This window comes from Canis lupus, chromosome 14, assembly GCF_048164855.1.
Source record: "Canis lupus baileyi chromosome 14, mCanLup2.hap1, whole genome shotgun sequence".
Classification (NCBI taxonomy): Eukaryota; Metazoa; Chordata; class Mammalia; order Carnivora; family Canidae; genus Canis; species Canis lupus.
The window spans coordinates 32,585,356-32,601,455 of record NC_132851.1 but is presented as its reverse complement, the minus strand read 5'-3'; the positions used below and the strand labels follow the sequence as shown (position 1 = coordinate 32,601,455).

Below are 16,100 nucleotides of genomic sequence, written 5' to 3'. Positions count from 1 at the left end.
AAAAACTGCTAGCGTGATAAGCATCAGGTTGAAACATAAACATAAAATAACAAATAGCTTGTATATATAGAGAGAGGCAAGAGCAGAAAAGCTCAGGGATTTAAATGTAAAAACGGTGACATTTCAGTAATACTGGAAGAAAAATCCAAGTGAATGAATTCATTTATAAAATAGAGTGTGGAGAGCTTGCCTAACTAGGACTGAGAATCCAGATTCAGTAAAGGAGAAAGATTGAGAACAATTGACTACAAGAAAAAAAAAATGTTAAAAGTCTTAATGGAAAAGAACTCATGAACAAGTTAAAGAAACTAAAGACAAAAATACTTGTGGTCATACCTTAGAAGAAGGATGAGTCTGTTGACGTTACAAAAGTCTTGTAAAAATAGTGATCAACAACCCAGGATGAAAAGGGGCAAGAAATAAGAAAGGGTCGTAGACAAAGAAATGCAGATGACTTTGAATATCTGAGAACATGATCAATCTGACTCGTAGCACATGTGAATGGAAACTAGGGAGAGCAAGAGTTTCTTTCCCATTAGAATCCAAAATTTGACATCCTCTCTGTCAGAGAGGCTGAGGGAGAAATACACTCTCATGCATTGGGGGTGGGAATACAGAATGTTACTTCTTCTCTGAAGGGGAATTTAGCAATATCTATTAGAATTTCTTGTGCGTTTCTTTATCCATTAACTGAACAATCCCACCACTAGAAAAGTACCCTGAGGTAACCCTGACAAAATGAGAAAAGGAGTCTGCACAACATTATTTATGGCAGCCCTATTACATGTTACAGGTCTAGATAGAGAAATAGGTGGCATGTGTGTTAATTCGAGACGTGTGCCCGTACACAGTCCGCATACATGTGTGTCTTAGCCTTTTGTGCTGAGAAAGCCCAGAAGTGGTGACACTCAGTGGCAGTGCACACACCTGGTACCCACATCTCGATTCCTAATAGGAAATTCTCTAATCAAAGGAACGAGGGTCCTTTGAAAAGTGGTTGGTTCCAGGGCTGTGGCAGAAAATATGTAAGATGATCCCTAGGGTATCTTGTGGTCCTAGAAAGTAAGAGCATGCTTGTCCTCCCCACCCCCACCCCCCAGAAAAGATGGAGGCATATCAGAAGGACACAGGAAATAACCCAAAGAGTTCCCAATGGCCAGACCTGGAACATTCATTCATTCATTCATTCATTTATTTATTTAAAGATTGTATTTATTCATGAGACACACACACACACACACACACACACACACAGAGGCAGAGACACAGGCAGAGGGAGAAGCAGGCTTCATGCAGGGAGCCCGAGATGGGACTCTATCCCAGGTCTCCAGGATCAGGCCCTGGGCTGAAGGGGGCGTTAAACGGCTGAGCCACCCGGGCTGCCCAGGGAACATTTTAAATAACAAAATAAATGATGATGGTGTTACACTGCAACTCAAAGAATAAAATAACTGTCTGTGAGTCTGTACTGATAGAAACAAATAGTGAGGAACAGTTCTTCCGCCTGGAAGAGTTCTGATGAATACACGTGGGAGGAATGAGAGAAATAGAGAATTAGCATTAGAACACCACAGTAATCATCGCTGCAGGCAAATCCATCACCCTGCACTGAAATCAGTAGACGGAATATAAGGAAAAACAGAATATTTACATAACCTCAGAAATCTACCCCCCCCCCCCCACATACTTACTAGATTGCAGAGGGAAAGTAGTAACTGTACAGTGGAGGCACCTAGTGGTCCCCATGCTAAGCATGTGAGCGGAGGTTAGCGTCCTCAGTGATAAGTCACGGTGACCTCATGTGCCCTGGACATGATGAGAAGGGCCTGTTCCCCATGGTATTCTTTGAAAAAGCCTCAACCTCCGTCTAATCACGAGAAGTCGTCAGATGTGTATAAATGATGTGTTGATCTGACCAGAACTACTCAAGACTGTCCTGCTTACGAAAAACCAGGAAAGCCTGAGGAGCTGTCCCTCCTTGGAGGGGACCATAGAAACTTGGTGGCCTAGTGCACTGTGTCTGGCTGGCCCTGGGTCCTGGGATGGAAAAGGGACACCGGGGAGAAAGCTGGGTAAAGTCTGTGGTTAATACATCGTTTCAGTGTTACTTCTAAGCTTTGATAATTGTACTCTGGTCACATCAGATGTTACCATGGGGGGAAGCTGGGTGAAGGGTGTATAGGAACTCTCCGTTTTATCTTTGCAACTCTTCCTTAAATCAAAAAATCTTTCAAAATAAAATAGTCATAAAAAAAAGAAAAGTAAGGGGAGCATTTTATGTGGAGACGTAGGAACACACCAGGACGGAGGGGATAAAGAAATAAGCCAGACTTCTCTTAGCACATCATTGTGCAGATTTGACTCTGAAACCACGGGTATATCTTATATCATACTAGAAAAATTGAAGTTTAAAAAAATGCAAGACCAAAAAGTTGAGAGGAAAGCAAAATAAATGATTCTAACTGTATATCAAAACGATAGTTTAGCTACACGGAGGACTGTCCTCCCTAGTGGGGTGTAAGCTAAGGGCAAAACGAACTGCAAAGATACATCCTGTCTTCAGTTACTATGCTGTTGGCGAAAGGGTTGGTGCTGTAGTTCTGAGGCTGTGGCTAGTGGGTAGTAATTACAGTGAAGCACACCAGGGATATTTCAGTCCATGGGTTTATACTGACACCAGAGAGGAAACTCAGTTACCTTGGTAGGACATTACTCTGTTTTGATAAATAAAGTCCAAGAGTCAAATAGTTACGCCAACCTTTTCTAAACAAACTATACCTCAGTATAATGAAATGTTCAATGAGGAGAAGCTTCTATTTATAGTCGCTTTCTGGCCGACCAATGAAGATGGACAGTATTGCCATTTTGCAGGCCTCTCATGGTGTCACAGGTCCAGCAGTGCCCATCCCTTACCTGCCGACATCATGTGTCGCCTGCTGGAAGTAGACCATCTAGCCCGTGAAGAGTTCCTGCCATAAAGGGAACCAGTATCTGGTTGAGCTTCTGCATCTACCAACTTGCAGGAAACACAGTGGACGTAACAGCACATTCAGTGATTGCATGGTGGTGCCATCGGCAAAGTCCAGACTATTGGAACCTCTGCAGAAAAACAGCCCACTTTCCCAACAGAGCAGAAAAATAAGTGGGGGAAAAGGCAGAACAGAGAGAGAACCCATAAATAATAGTTGTATGAGATGTCAGTCAGTTCTCATACATGGATTCAGTGACTTAAATTTGGTTTGAAGAGTCAATTGTGGGAAATAAGATCTTGGAGAGACAAGGACATGGCCTGGATGTGTGGCCACATTAAGGACTTCCTGTTCATTGTTTGATGTCATGGTAGTATTGTGCTTGTGTTTTGAAAGAGCTTTATCTTTTGGAGATACCGTCTAAAATGTTTATAGATAAAATGCTATACCTTCTGCGTTTGCTTCAAAATATTCCAAGGGCAGGGCGTGGAGTGTGTATGGGAGCAGAGGGGAAATAAGACCGGTCGTGGATTGATAATTATTGAAGTTGGGTGATGTGTACATGGAGGGTTCATCCCCCTGTTGTTTTGTGTGTTTGAATTTTTCTATAAGAAAACGTAGGGTTATGTACACTGGAGTTTGATAGACTTGGAGTCCTGGTGCTGTCCCATATAAGTGGCTTGCCCTGGAACCATTATTTAACCTCTGTGGCCTCAGTGCTCTTATCCATAGAGTGAGGCTCATGATACCCAAGAGACACAATACACAAACTGCTGAGATCAATATCTAGTCCCTGGTAGGCCCCCAGGACCCCCAGCATTTGGCAGCAACTATGATTATTGGTGGCGGTGGTGGTGTGTGTGTCTCATCCCATCCGCATCTAAGGGAAAACCTGTAGTCCTCTGTTTCAAGTTCAGGCTGCAAAGATTTGCTCTCTGTTAACAAACATGCTTTGGAATGCCAGTTCTTGACTTAACACCCCACATCTCTCCAGCAGTTGGTGCTTTTGTAAGGATGTGTGTGGTAACACCCCTCTGCTCTGCAGGCCTTGCTTCTTGCAGATCCCAACATGTCAAGGAGAGCTTCAAACCCAGGGAAAATAATTGACACAAAACCATGAACTTGATTCCAGAAGCAATATGGTGGAGTAGTCAAGAAGCTGGGCTCAGGCGGTTGGTTACCTGTGGGATGACAAGCTGCCCATTCCACCAGTTTGGGCTGTCGTTCGGCTCCCCAGAATGCCTTGCAAAGCCCATACTTCCCATATGTGATTATGACGCACAGTTCCCCCGGCAAGAAAGAGAAGCGGTTCTGTGTACATGGGGTTTCTCACAGGCTAAGACTTCCTTGGGTCTAATCAGTGTTAGGCAGTCTGTGGCTTAATGGTACTTATTTTTTTTTTTTTTTCTTAATGGTACTTAAAAGGAAGAGAGTTGTTTTTTTTTTTTTTGTCCGTTTATACATTTATCACATGTTTATTAGGTGTCCACTATGTGTCAGGCTAGGAATCTTGAAATGCATTTGGCCCCTTGGCTGTAAAAGAATCCCATGGCATATTGAACTGTGTCTGTTACCAATAAGTGCTTATGGAGCATAATTTCGACTCCTATAAATTTTGAGTAAAGTCCTCCTTCTTTATTGATGACGTTCTTGTTTCCTGCCTTTGCGCTCACCTGCACTCCCTGTCCCTTCCAGAAAGAGGGCATGATTAATGCTGGTTTCTTGTGACGTGCTGAGTTCTGTCCCACGTCTTCTCTCCTTGAGGCACCTGTGAATGTCGCTTCAGCCCCTCCTACCCTCACAACTCCTGATTTTGCAGCTCTGTTGTTAATCATATCCCTCGTATAAAAATAGGAATGGCTGGGGTAGCCAAGGTTTACTGAGCTGTTGCCCGGTGGCAGGACATGTGGTGCCAGCCTTACATATGCCATGTAGTTGCCTGTCACACTCTGTTCCACCTGCAGCTCTGCCGGACTGATGGCACGAGACCCCAGACCCAGGGAAGATTAGGACAGTGCTGGCCCCGGTGGGAGGAGACAGCAGCCATTAGAAGAGCACATACGAGAATCTCTGCACATGTCTAATCTCTAATTATGAACAGCACACTCTCTTCTCTGGGGCAAGAATGTGTGGCAGGAAGCTTTCTACCAAAGCTGATTTAAAAGTCTTGCTATTTGCAAAGAGAAGTTTCCTTTTTGGAAAGCGTGTTTTGATTGGAGCAGCTGATTTCTGAGGGATGCCAGGTAAATGAGGTGTTGCAAAGGGGTTGCTTGTGTGCATTTCCTTCATCTCGATCCATTATCCTGGGACTTGCGGGTAACAGGTGGTCTTCTAGAAGATCACTCAGATGATCTGTTTTTGTTTAGCCAGCAACAGAAACCCCCGAGGAGCCCTCCACCCAGTATGTGCACATCACAGAAGCCGAAGAGGACGTTCAGGGGACACAGGCAGCCGTGGCCGCGCTCCAGGACCTGAGATACACTTCGGAGAGTGGTGAGAGAGAGAACACGCTCTGTCCCCTCTGACACCTTCCAGTGCCCTTGCAGCTGGTCTTTAGGAGGCATGCTGAATGAATAAATTTGTGAATGAGTGATGGTCCCTGAGTTAGGCTCCATCAGCATCCCTGACCTAGCATTTGGACCGCAGAAGGTGTCACGGTCAGGCGAGGAGGCCTCCACCTCCTGACAGAGGCCCAGGAGGCTCAGCAGAGCAGAGCTTTGCAGCAGTGTGGCCAGGTCTCCACATGTTCTGAAGGGAAGGCTTCCCACTCGTCACAGGTGTAGGAGGTGCTTTGCTGGAAGTGCTCAGCAGAGTGCTGGAGCTGGTCCTGTCATCTGCGTTTCTGTCCCCATCCCTGGCTTCCCTGTGGGCATCTCTTGCAGGGCACTTGTTCCTGCTCCACAGACGGTGCTGCCAAGGCCCAGGGTGAGAACGCAGCTGCTCGCCTTGCCCGTGCCACCCTGCGGAGCCTCGAGCCCAGCATTGCCTGCGTCCCAGTCTCCTGAAAAGCCCCAAAGCAGATTCTATATCAGTTGTCATCGTTTTCAAATGTTAGATCGATTTTATTTATTTTTATTTATTTTTATTTTACCATTTCATTTATTGGTGTTCAATTTGCCAACATACAGAATAACACCCAGTGCTCATCCCATCAAGTGCCCCCCTCAGTGCCCATTAGATCAATTTTAAAAGCAAACCACTGTGCCACCCCAGCAGTGATTCGGGCTTTATAACAGATGTTTTCTTAGCATCCTTTTCAGTACGTAGGAGGAGCCCAAGGTAATGTGCGACCACAGCCCGGTTTGTGTTCAGAGGAAGGCATCAGGTAGTGGCAGGAGGTAGGAAATCACCATTTTCACCACTTCTTAAAGCCCCTAAAGCCCAGGTTGTAAGAAGCTGGTGTAACATACCCCTTGGGGCCAGTTACTTCAGGGCTGGGCTCACTGGGCTGCGGGGTTTGAGGTGGGGGGACTCGGGAGACCGTGCTTCCCCGCTGGCACTGGTTAGAGTGACAGGTTCCACAGAGGGGAGTGGGGTGGCCAGGCTGTCTAATGGGGCCCCCAGAACCGAGGCCCTGTCTCAGCCTGCGCTTCCCTGCTCGTGTTCGGCGGCCTCAGCAACTGGTCAAGCCCTGTGCCTTCACCCCCCACGTGCACACCCACTCCTCCTGAAGCCTCTCCGGTGCGTCTCCTTGGCTCTTGGCTCAGACTCTGCAGCCCATGGAGCCAGGCCCGCCCACTCTGGGTCCTGGCTCCCTGCGCCACACCCTTGTCCACCCTGCCTCTGAGACTGCTCTTTCCTGCAGACTATACAGGTGCTCCCCTCCCCCCCCTTTTTTTTTAAGATTTTAATTTATTTATTCACGAGAGACAGAGAAAGAGAGAGGCAGAGACATAGGCAGAGAGAGAGAGAAGCAGACTCCCTCTGGGGAGCCCGATGTGGGACTCGATCCCAGGACCCTGTGATCACGACCTGAGCCAAAGGCAGACGCTCAGCCACTGAGCCACTGAGGCACCCTCCAGTCACTCCTTTATCTTCCCTGCACCTGCACTGCTGCGTGCGTTCTCTGCGATACACAGTCTGTTCCCTACTCCTGCATGGCTTTTCCAGCCACCTCACCTGTGCCTTCCGTGTTCAGATCACGTGTCACCTGCCCGGGACCCACCTGACTTTTCTGCAGCATTACCCTGATTGCCTCCTGATACAGGACCAAGCTGGTGTGGTAATGATTTGCTTACAAATCTGTCTCATGAGTCCCAGAAGGAGGAGGAGGGGAGAGAATGTTAGATGGAGGCACATTTTTGTATTCCTGCTGGGAGCCACGCTCCTGGTGACAGGCTTGATAAATGGTCACTGAGGGAGTAAGTGCATGAGGAATTAGACCTTACTTAGCTCAGAAAGTTTTTAAGGTAAATGTTTTGTTTAGTCTTGGATGTTCAGAGTGGTTGGCTGCAAGGCACAGTTGACACCCCTCCCTTCAGTAGAGAGAGAGAGAGTGTGTGTGTGTGTGTGTGTGTGTGTAGGGGAATGCCAGGGTGGGACATGGAGAATATATGCACGTCACCCACAGCATCATTGCCTTAGACACGTGCCACATTCTATCGTCTACGTGGAACACATCATGCTCCCCTTCCTCGTCTCTTCCTGAATGACTCACATGGGAATGTGGCCCACGGAAAACCGGTCCACGAGGATGCAAGCATTGGCAGAGCCTTGGTGATCTTATGCTAACACAGAGATCATGCAGTAGATTGCGTTTTATTGAGTCAATGATCAGGGTCAGAGTGCCGTGTTCGGGAGAGTCCCAGATGGTCAAGCAGATGGTGACAGCAGCCAGGGTATACTCAGTAGCTGCTCTGATGATGTGGATCCCAATCTTTTGAGACGATTAAAATAGAATCCCAAGCATAAATTGGTTTGGAATTCTAAAGCCCACTGATTTTGGTAATTGAGACATCCCTAGATGTTTTTGTCCATAACTTGTGTAATTTATCTGGCGCAGTCTCCCTGGCCACCTACTGTGTGTGTGCTCACAGGACACTAACTTTGCAACTGAAAGTGTTCGCTGGTACTTCTCAGGGGTTCTGTCCTGAGAGACAGTCTTGCCGTCACCAAGTTTGGATTCAGAACATCTGGGCTTGAGCTCTGGCTTTGTGCCATCACTGACCCAGTGACCCCAGGCGAGTCTCCTGTCTTTTTTGTGTGGAGGTAAGCAGTCTGTGAAATGGGGCTGATATCATCAGTGTCATCTCTTCACAGGATCATTTGGGGCTTTAAGTTATTCCTATAGGAAGTACTTTAAAACCAAAAAGTACTACATGGATTATTCTGTTGTCAAAATGAGCGACTGTGGAGAACCCTTGTACCCCTGGAGAGGGAGCCACCCAACAGTGGCCTCTGTTGAGGTCTGCTTTTGCACCATGCTCTCCAGCACCGTGGGCTTAATGATATTCCACTTGTCTCTTCCTTGTAAGGTGACCGACTTGACCCCACAGCTGTGAACATCCTCCAGCAGATCATCGAGCTGGGTACCGAGGCCCATGATGCCACAGCCGTTGCCTCCGTGGTTGCCATGGCTCCAGGGACAGTGACTGTTGTGAAACAGGTAAGGGCCCTCCTGTCCCTCTTTGGTAGCAGCTCTTCACTCTGCCGCACACCTTCTTTTTCTCCTGCCCTGTAGGTTTTCAAGGCTGAGTTTCCCTACAGTAGGATTGAGTGAGAAGGAGATTGGCTTGGGCTCATGCATTTTCTTACTCTGCCTCCAATTATTATGGGAGCGTGGCTTCAGCAGGTCCACAGGCGGTGGTATGTTTTAGGGGAGAGGTATAATATGTTTTTAAAATTCTGGAAACCTTTCATTCACTTCCCTCCAAAGAATCCCAGTGTGAAAATGAGCAGGTGTGGACACACTTGGACACATCTGTCATGAAAAGCAGCCCTCAGTCCCAAAGACATGGGTGAGCAGAATGGGTGGGAACTGTGGGTGCCACCAGAGAAGCCGGGAGGGCTTCGCAGTGGACTGGCCCCGTGAAATATGCAGCGTCGCCTGGTCGATGACTGAGCCTATGGGAAGAAAATGATCAGTGTTTGAATAAAGGTTACTTGACTGAATTGATAGTTAAACCGTTTGGCTCATTTCCTCCCCTTCTACCCTCAGAGACTTCACCAGCTGTTAAAATGCAGTGTGGTTGGTAATTAGATCATCCTTTTTCTCTGTCTGTACCTCTCTCTCTGCTAATCTCTTGCTTTGTTCTACAAAAACTTTAGGCTGCCTTACACCAATACTTAAAAAGAGGGAACAACGGTAAACATATCAGACTCAAGCAAAGTTCAAGTTCACAGAGAAAGTTGAAATGCAGACCATAGAGTTGTACAGTTACCCGTTCTTGGAGTCATTCATTCAGGAAGTACTTAGCAATCGCCCACACCCGCCAGGCAGTGTTTCTGGGCGTCCAGGAGGGGACCAGCGTCTGCTGTCACCACGGTCACTCTCTCGTGGGAAAAGGATAAAGCACAAATGAACGAGTGAGACACAAAGGATGTCCAGTGGTGAACAGGTGCAGTGAGGGACAGTAAAACAAGGAGAGGGGTGTGGGCCGGGGAGCACGCTTGGGGGATATTTTATAAAGTGGTGTTGGGGCAGATGTTTGAGCAGAGGCATGTCTTACGGGAGGTACGTAGGGTCGGCTGTGCATTTGGTACCAGATTTTACAATAGTAAACAGGGACATATGGAGCCGTGAACTTCATGAGAGGGGTAGGTGTTCTTGGCGCTAACGAGAAGGATATTTCTTAGTGTGGCTCTCCCATGGGGACCCGAGTGCTGTGTCCCCAGCAGCGTCCCTTGGATGAATCAGAAGGACTTCCCAAGCTGTCTCCACCACTGTCCCCACCCAGGTATGCCCAGGGCACAACACAATTCCTGCAATCCAGATTAAGTAATTTTCTGGGGAATTAGTACATTCTGGTTCAAGTCTGGATTTCCCGATCCGCCGGTGAGACTCAGCACATGTAGATGAATGTTGGGACTGTGTGTCCTAGAAGCGTTCCTCTGTTAGTGTGGTTCTCTCGAGAAGAGCCCAGAAAGCAGTGGGACCGGGTGTCTCAGTCTGCAGTGGCCTGCTGCCGACTGGCCGGGAGCAGACTCGGATGCGTCCATGCTAACCACGCTTTGGGCTTTCCTTTGTATTTACTAGACTGCAGTCTTTCTTGTCTTATTAAATCTCTTCCAAAACAGCTCCTCCACACTGGGACATGGGAGTCCTGAGCCGGACCTGGCACGTCAGGAAGGGTGTGACTGGGATGGCGTCAGGGGAGCTTTTGCACGTTTCATACCTGCCAAATTCTTCCAAGAATTATGGGAAGGTGCCAGCGATTGTGATTTGCCACTGCTGAGGGACATGATTTATTGAGTATCACAGGCAGTGCAGTGATACATGAGGTTGCCGGTTTGGGATACAGCTTCGATGTGCTTCGAGGCGTTAGGCTGACAGCACGACACGGGAGGAAGCAGATAAGCATCCAGTCTGACCACTGTAAACAGGTACAATGTGCTTGCTGTAGCAGAAAACAGTGGCGTCCTATAGAAAATGTTGTGGTTTATTGAAAACATGGGGCTAGGAGGAGCGTCAGCATTTAACACAGTCTGGAGCCACCATGTTTGGCAATGTTTGCCAGAGCTTGTGTCCTAGTCCTCATCCTGTGTGCCTGGCCCAGCAACCTCGCGCACTGGGGCTGTTGGTACCTGATGGATGGGGGGCAGGTGGCTGGGCCGGGGCGGGGTAGGGGGGTGGGGGGTGCAGGTAGACAGCAAACACCTGCTCCTTTGGCAGAGGGGTTGCAATGTGTGAAAGAATGCCCTCTGAATTCACTTGTCCCATCATTTAAATATAAAGACAACTATTTTTATTGGAGAAATTAGTTTTGATTTTTTTTTTCTTTAATTAGAGTCTGGTTTAGGATTTTTCAGCAGAGGGATTACATCTGCTGAATGAGCATGCCTAAGCCACTTGAGTGTGAACTCTAGCGTACCTGCTGGCATCGAATGCCTGCCCTTCCTTCACCACTTGGGGGGCATCTTGGTGCTGGGGGTTTCATCTTGCTCCAACCCAGAACAGCACATGTAGTAGCTGCTCAGTAGACGTTTATTATGTAGGATGGAGTGTGCTGTGGGTTTTAGGTTTTGATTCTCTCATTATATCCTGTAAGACCCGAACGGGAAAGAAAAATGTGAGGACGTGTTGTCGTAAAGTATGTATTGCAGAAAGCAAGGTTTTCAGATTACTACTAGATAGCATATTTTGAGAACTTTTAAAGCTTTCCAGTTTGTACCTATCTTCCACAAGGCCAAAAACAAATTCTAGGTTGTGTATGAATCGGTTCTGGATGTTTAAGTTTCAAGATTTCTTTCCCGTGTGAAACAATAGCTAATATGCTCCGTTCATGATGTTACTTTTTCCTGATATATAAATGTTAATTGAAAAGGATCTTTTTTTTTTTCTGTATGAAAATTTATCAGTGGTAATTGAAAAGGATCAATTTTCCAGTCTTTCTGGATGTTTCCAGGATGAAACTAATGGCAGGCTGGGTGGGTGGTAGGCTGGGGGTGTTTGGAAGCAAAGAGCTGAGAAAAAAATACAGTTTCTTAGGTTGCTTTCTTCTTATTTTTAAATGAGACGTGGAAGAGACTCAGCCCATAATTCAGGCCGTTTAAATTTTCAGTGGGACACAGAACCTGACCTTAATGATTTCCTGTCATGTCACTTTCTCAGGTGTCAGCATTAGAAACAAATTCATGGGGATTGAGCATTTTGGAGATTCAGAAAGACGAGTCCGTACAGGCCCTGCACCAGCTGGGCCCAGAGAAACACACAGGAGCTCGGAGTGCAACTAGTCGTGCATTTGTGAAGACCAGACAGTTTTCATGAAATAAATTTCTTTCTTTCTTTTTCTTTCTTTCTTTCTTTCTTTCTTTCTTTCTTTCTTTCTTTCTTTCTTTCTTTCTTTCTTTTCTTTTCTTTTCTTTTCTTTTCTTTTCTTTTCTTTTCTTTTCTTTTCTTTTCTTTCTTTCTTTTCTTTCTTTTCTTTCTTTTCTTTCTTTCTTTCTTTTCTTCTTTCTTTCCTCCCTCCCTCCCTTCCTTCCTTCCTTCCTCTTTTTTTTTTTTTTTTGTTTATTCATGAGAGACACAGAGAGAGGTGGAAACATAGGCTCCCTTCAAGGAGCCCGATGTGAGACTTGATCCCAGGATCATGACCTGAGCCAAACGCAGACACTCAACCACTGAGCCACCCAGGCGTCCCTCTTTTCTTTTTGTTAAATCTTGCTTTAAGGTTTTATGAGGAGGAAATTTATCTTTGATTAAGAAAATTGCCTTGTGTGGATGAAGCCTAAGACCTACCAGCGCAGGAAAATCATGGGCATCTCTGAGTCAAAGTTAGTTATTTTAAAGGAAAAGAGAGATACAGCCACCACCACCTTCCTGCCTCATGGCTTAAATTGCTCTTTGCTGTTCTTGTGGACGGAAATTTATTTTCGAGACCAACATTTTCTTTACTGGTCCGCAGCATCCGCTTAGCAGACTTCTCCCACCCCTCACTGTGTGCCCCCTCCTGGGTGCCATAGCTCCTCTTTGGCACTGCAACAAATTCCCGCAGACTTAGTGGCTCAAAACCACAGAGATTTATTGTCTAATGATTCTGGAGATCAGAAGTCTAGGATGGATTTCACTGGGCTAAAATCAAGGCATCGACAGCTGCATTCTTTCTGAGGATTTCTTTCTCGCCCTTTCCAGCTCCTAGAGACCCCCGGCATCCCCTGGCTCAGATTCCCTAACCCTCCGTCTTCAGGGCCAGCAAGGGAGGGTGAGCGCTTCTCACATCTCCGCGCTCTGGCCTCTGCTTCCTCACCTTTTCTCAGGCCGACCCTCCTGTCTCCCTCTCACAAGGACCCTCGTGATTACGTGATGCCCACCTGGATAATCCAGGATAATCTTCCCATCTCGGGATGTGTGATCACATCCACAAAGTCCCCTTTGTCGTGCAAGGTAACATTCTCAAATTCTGGGGATTAGGACACGGACATCTTTGGGGTAGGGGCATTATTCTGCTTGTCACTCTGGGTTCTGGCGTTAATACAGGTCTTGCTCCCAAAAGGCAGGTGGCCTGGCGAGGGAAATTACTTACTCTTTTATTCAGCAAACACCCGCTGAGCTGCTTCTATCAGCAAGGTGCTGCTCTTGGCTCTCAGGGTATTTCAGTGAACAGGAAAGGTAGATGGTACACTTGAGGAGCTGACCGCCTTCTAATTGAGGGAGAGAGCTAATCCACGTACATATGATAAATAACAGTGTGTTAGAGGTGAAAGGGGGAAGAAAGAACCAGCAGAACCAGTCAAGACCTTCGGCAGGCGGTAATGTATGCCTTGGGGAGGTGGGCCAGTGCCCCGAGGGTGCTAGGGGAGCACCAGGGGCTCCAAGCCCATCTTGACCCTGGGTCTGGGGTGGGGGCATGTGTTGGGCAGGGAGGGCTTCATCAGTGGTGCCTGAATGGCATCCTGGAGGGTAGCTGGGAGTTGGATGGCGCAGGGCTCCAGGCAGAGGTGGGAGCAGGAGCTGGTGCATGGGGTTGGGTGACTGAACAGGCGGAGGTGGCCGTTGAGGCCCCACTTCAGTTAAACCTTGGGCCCTGTTGTAACCACCAAGCGGTGACAGGGGAGTCGCAGCCCAGAAGGCTCCTTAGCCTCGGCTCAGAGGCCAGCCCTCAGTTTCCTGTCACTTCTCAGAGCCAGATGTCCTTTCACTATGGGCTTCTTGACCGGTGTTACCCTCTTGAAGGCATGTTGGCATTTTTAAGATACCACAGTTTTCAAGTCCTTCCATTTAGTCACAGAACCCAAATGGAGAATCTGCACTGAGCATGCCTGCCATCCATGTCCTCCCTGAGACTGTCACTGACACTGGGCACAGCCTCCAGAGCCGGGTCCCCCAGGCCAGCGTGGGCACCATGCCCCTTTCTCCTGTGCTTGTCTGTGAATAGTAAGGAGACTTTATAATCACTCAGCATCTTCCTTTTATGAAGGTCAGGGTGATTGAACAGGGCGTTTTTATGATGTGGGTCCTTTTGAGTTAAAGTGTGTTTATTATTGTTGAGGATGACCCCTAAACATCAGTGTGAGGAGCTGGGTGCACTGTGGGGTATCAGCCTCCGGGGGTGAGGGAGGCTCCATCTGGGAGAAGATCGCTGAGCTGCAGGTGGCGTTGATGTGTGTTATTCATTCATCTGTTTGCTTTTGAAAACCAGTAGCCTTTCAGTTCATGTGCCGTGCATGAACGACTGGGGCCTTTCCCTGTGTACAGGGACCCACCTGTCCTAGGGTTAGTCCAGGTGAGGCTGTCCAGTGGCATATGCGTTGCCCAGCTCACCTCTTTGTGACTCAGTTACTATTTCTACTCTGTCGAGACCTGATGAGAAAGCGTGTTGTTGTAGCATTGTCTAGAGAAACAGAACCAGTGCTGTGTCTGTGGGTGTGCGTGTGCCCGTGGATACGTGCATACAGAGATTTATTGTAAGGAATTGACTCACCAATTATGGAGGCTGACAAATCCTGAGATCTACAGTCTGTAAGTTGGAGACCGAAGAGCTGAAAGTATAGTTCATCTGAGTCTGAAGGCCAGACAACCAGAAGTGATGTTCCGGTCTGAAAGCCAGGAGGCTCAAAACGCAGGAAGAGCTGACATTTTAACTGGGGTCCAAAGGCCAGGGAAGAAAACCCACCCAATGTCCCATCTCCAAGGTAAGCAGGCAGGAGGAATTCCCGTATTCAGGGATGTTCTAGTCAGGCTTTGACTGATTGGGTGAGGCCCACCCACATTAAGAAAGGCAGTCTGCTTTAACTTAAATATTAATTTCATCCAGAAACACCCTCACGGAAACCACCCACAATAATGTTTGACCAAATATCTGGGTACCCCGTGGCCCAGTCACACTGACACATGAAATTAGCCATCGCACATGTTGCACTTAAGGGTGTGAAGTCCTCTTTGTCAGTGGAAGGCCGTTGTACTCCAGGTAATTATTCACTGAAATAAATAAGTTGTTATAGAGATGACTTTGATTTATAGATTTGGGGGAGATTTGGCAGCTTCTGGAAAGTATACATGTTTGGTAGGTGTGTATTTCTCTCACAGTTGGTATTTCAGTTTAGGATTTTAGAATGAGCCCCATCCTGCAGGTTCTTGAGGGGGTCACAGTTGACTAGAGGTTGGCAGGACCACACTGACCCAAAGGGTTCTCTACTGAGTACCAGCATTCCACTTTAGTCCCCAGGTCAAGAGCGACTAGATCATTCTTATGGTACCTCCTCCCATTGAGTGACTGTTTCACTAGTGACTATGATTAGCAGTTCTCTGTTGGCAGGACCATATCCCTGTACATACCAAGCAAGCATCATCCTTACAGCCCAGGAGTCCTCTGGGTCCGGGGCTGGTGCACCCACTCCTTATTCCTGGTCCGCTGAACCCTAGAGTTGCCTCTCTTCTGTTCATTATTCTCCCTCAATGTGCTGGATGCTTCCAAGCTGTCAGCCACTGCCCCAGCGGCGGGGAAACATCTGAAAGGAGCAGTGAAGACTGGCTCAGACCTGCAGGCACCCTGTCCACTTCCCCCATGCAGACCATTGGCCTGGCACAGTGCAGAGTTGCACTGCCATAATCTTGTTCAAAACCCCAAAGGCTCTTACCACATGCCATAACTGCTGATTTAAGAAACAAACAAAAGTGGAAATTCCAGATTTGTCCAAAGTGCTCCAGCTTCGCCAAGCTGCTTCCCCATGCCCTTTGACATCTCTGGGCAGATGTCAGATACATCCCCGGTGGTGGTTGGCACTGGCGGGTGAAGCTGATGTGTCAGTCGGGAGGAGAGGAGCATGCAGAGCCTCCACGGGCTCCGTGCACAGCGCTTAGCCTGAGAGGCAATTTTGGTAGCAGTTCTTGCTGTCAGACATGTGTTGGTTGCCAGCCAGCCCTAGAATTGCTCCTTGTTATTCGCAGTTCATTATCTTTGCAAGGAAACACAGTCCACAGCTATGGCCAACCACATACACCACTTGCCTGTTTGCAAGGAAGCACAGGTCCAG

The 16,100-nt window shown here is 47.6% G+C and overlaps 1 protein-coding gene across 9 annotated transcripts in view; it reads left to right on the top strand.

The window, feature by feature from the left end:
* Positions 1-16,100, top strand: part of ZFAT (zinc finger and AT-hook domain containing) — a 193,841-nt gene that overhangs the window by 159,949 nt on the left and 17,792 nt on the right. For all 9 annotated transcript variants that reach the window (XM_072774597.1, XM_072774595.1, XM_072774600.1 and 6 more), the window contains 2 exons: positions 5,336-5,462; positions 8,444-8,574. In XM_072774597.1, the coding sequence (XP_072630698.1) occupies positions 5,336-5,462; positions 8,444-8,574 (258 nt within the window). The remainder of the gene's footprint in view (positions 1-5,335; positions 5,463-8,443; positions 8,575-16,100) is intronic.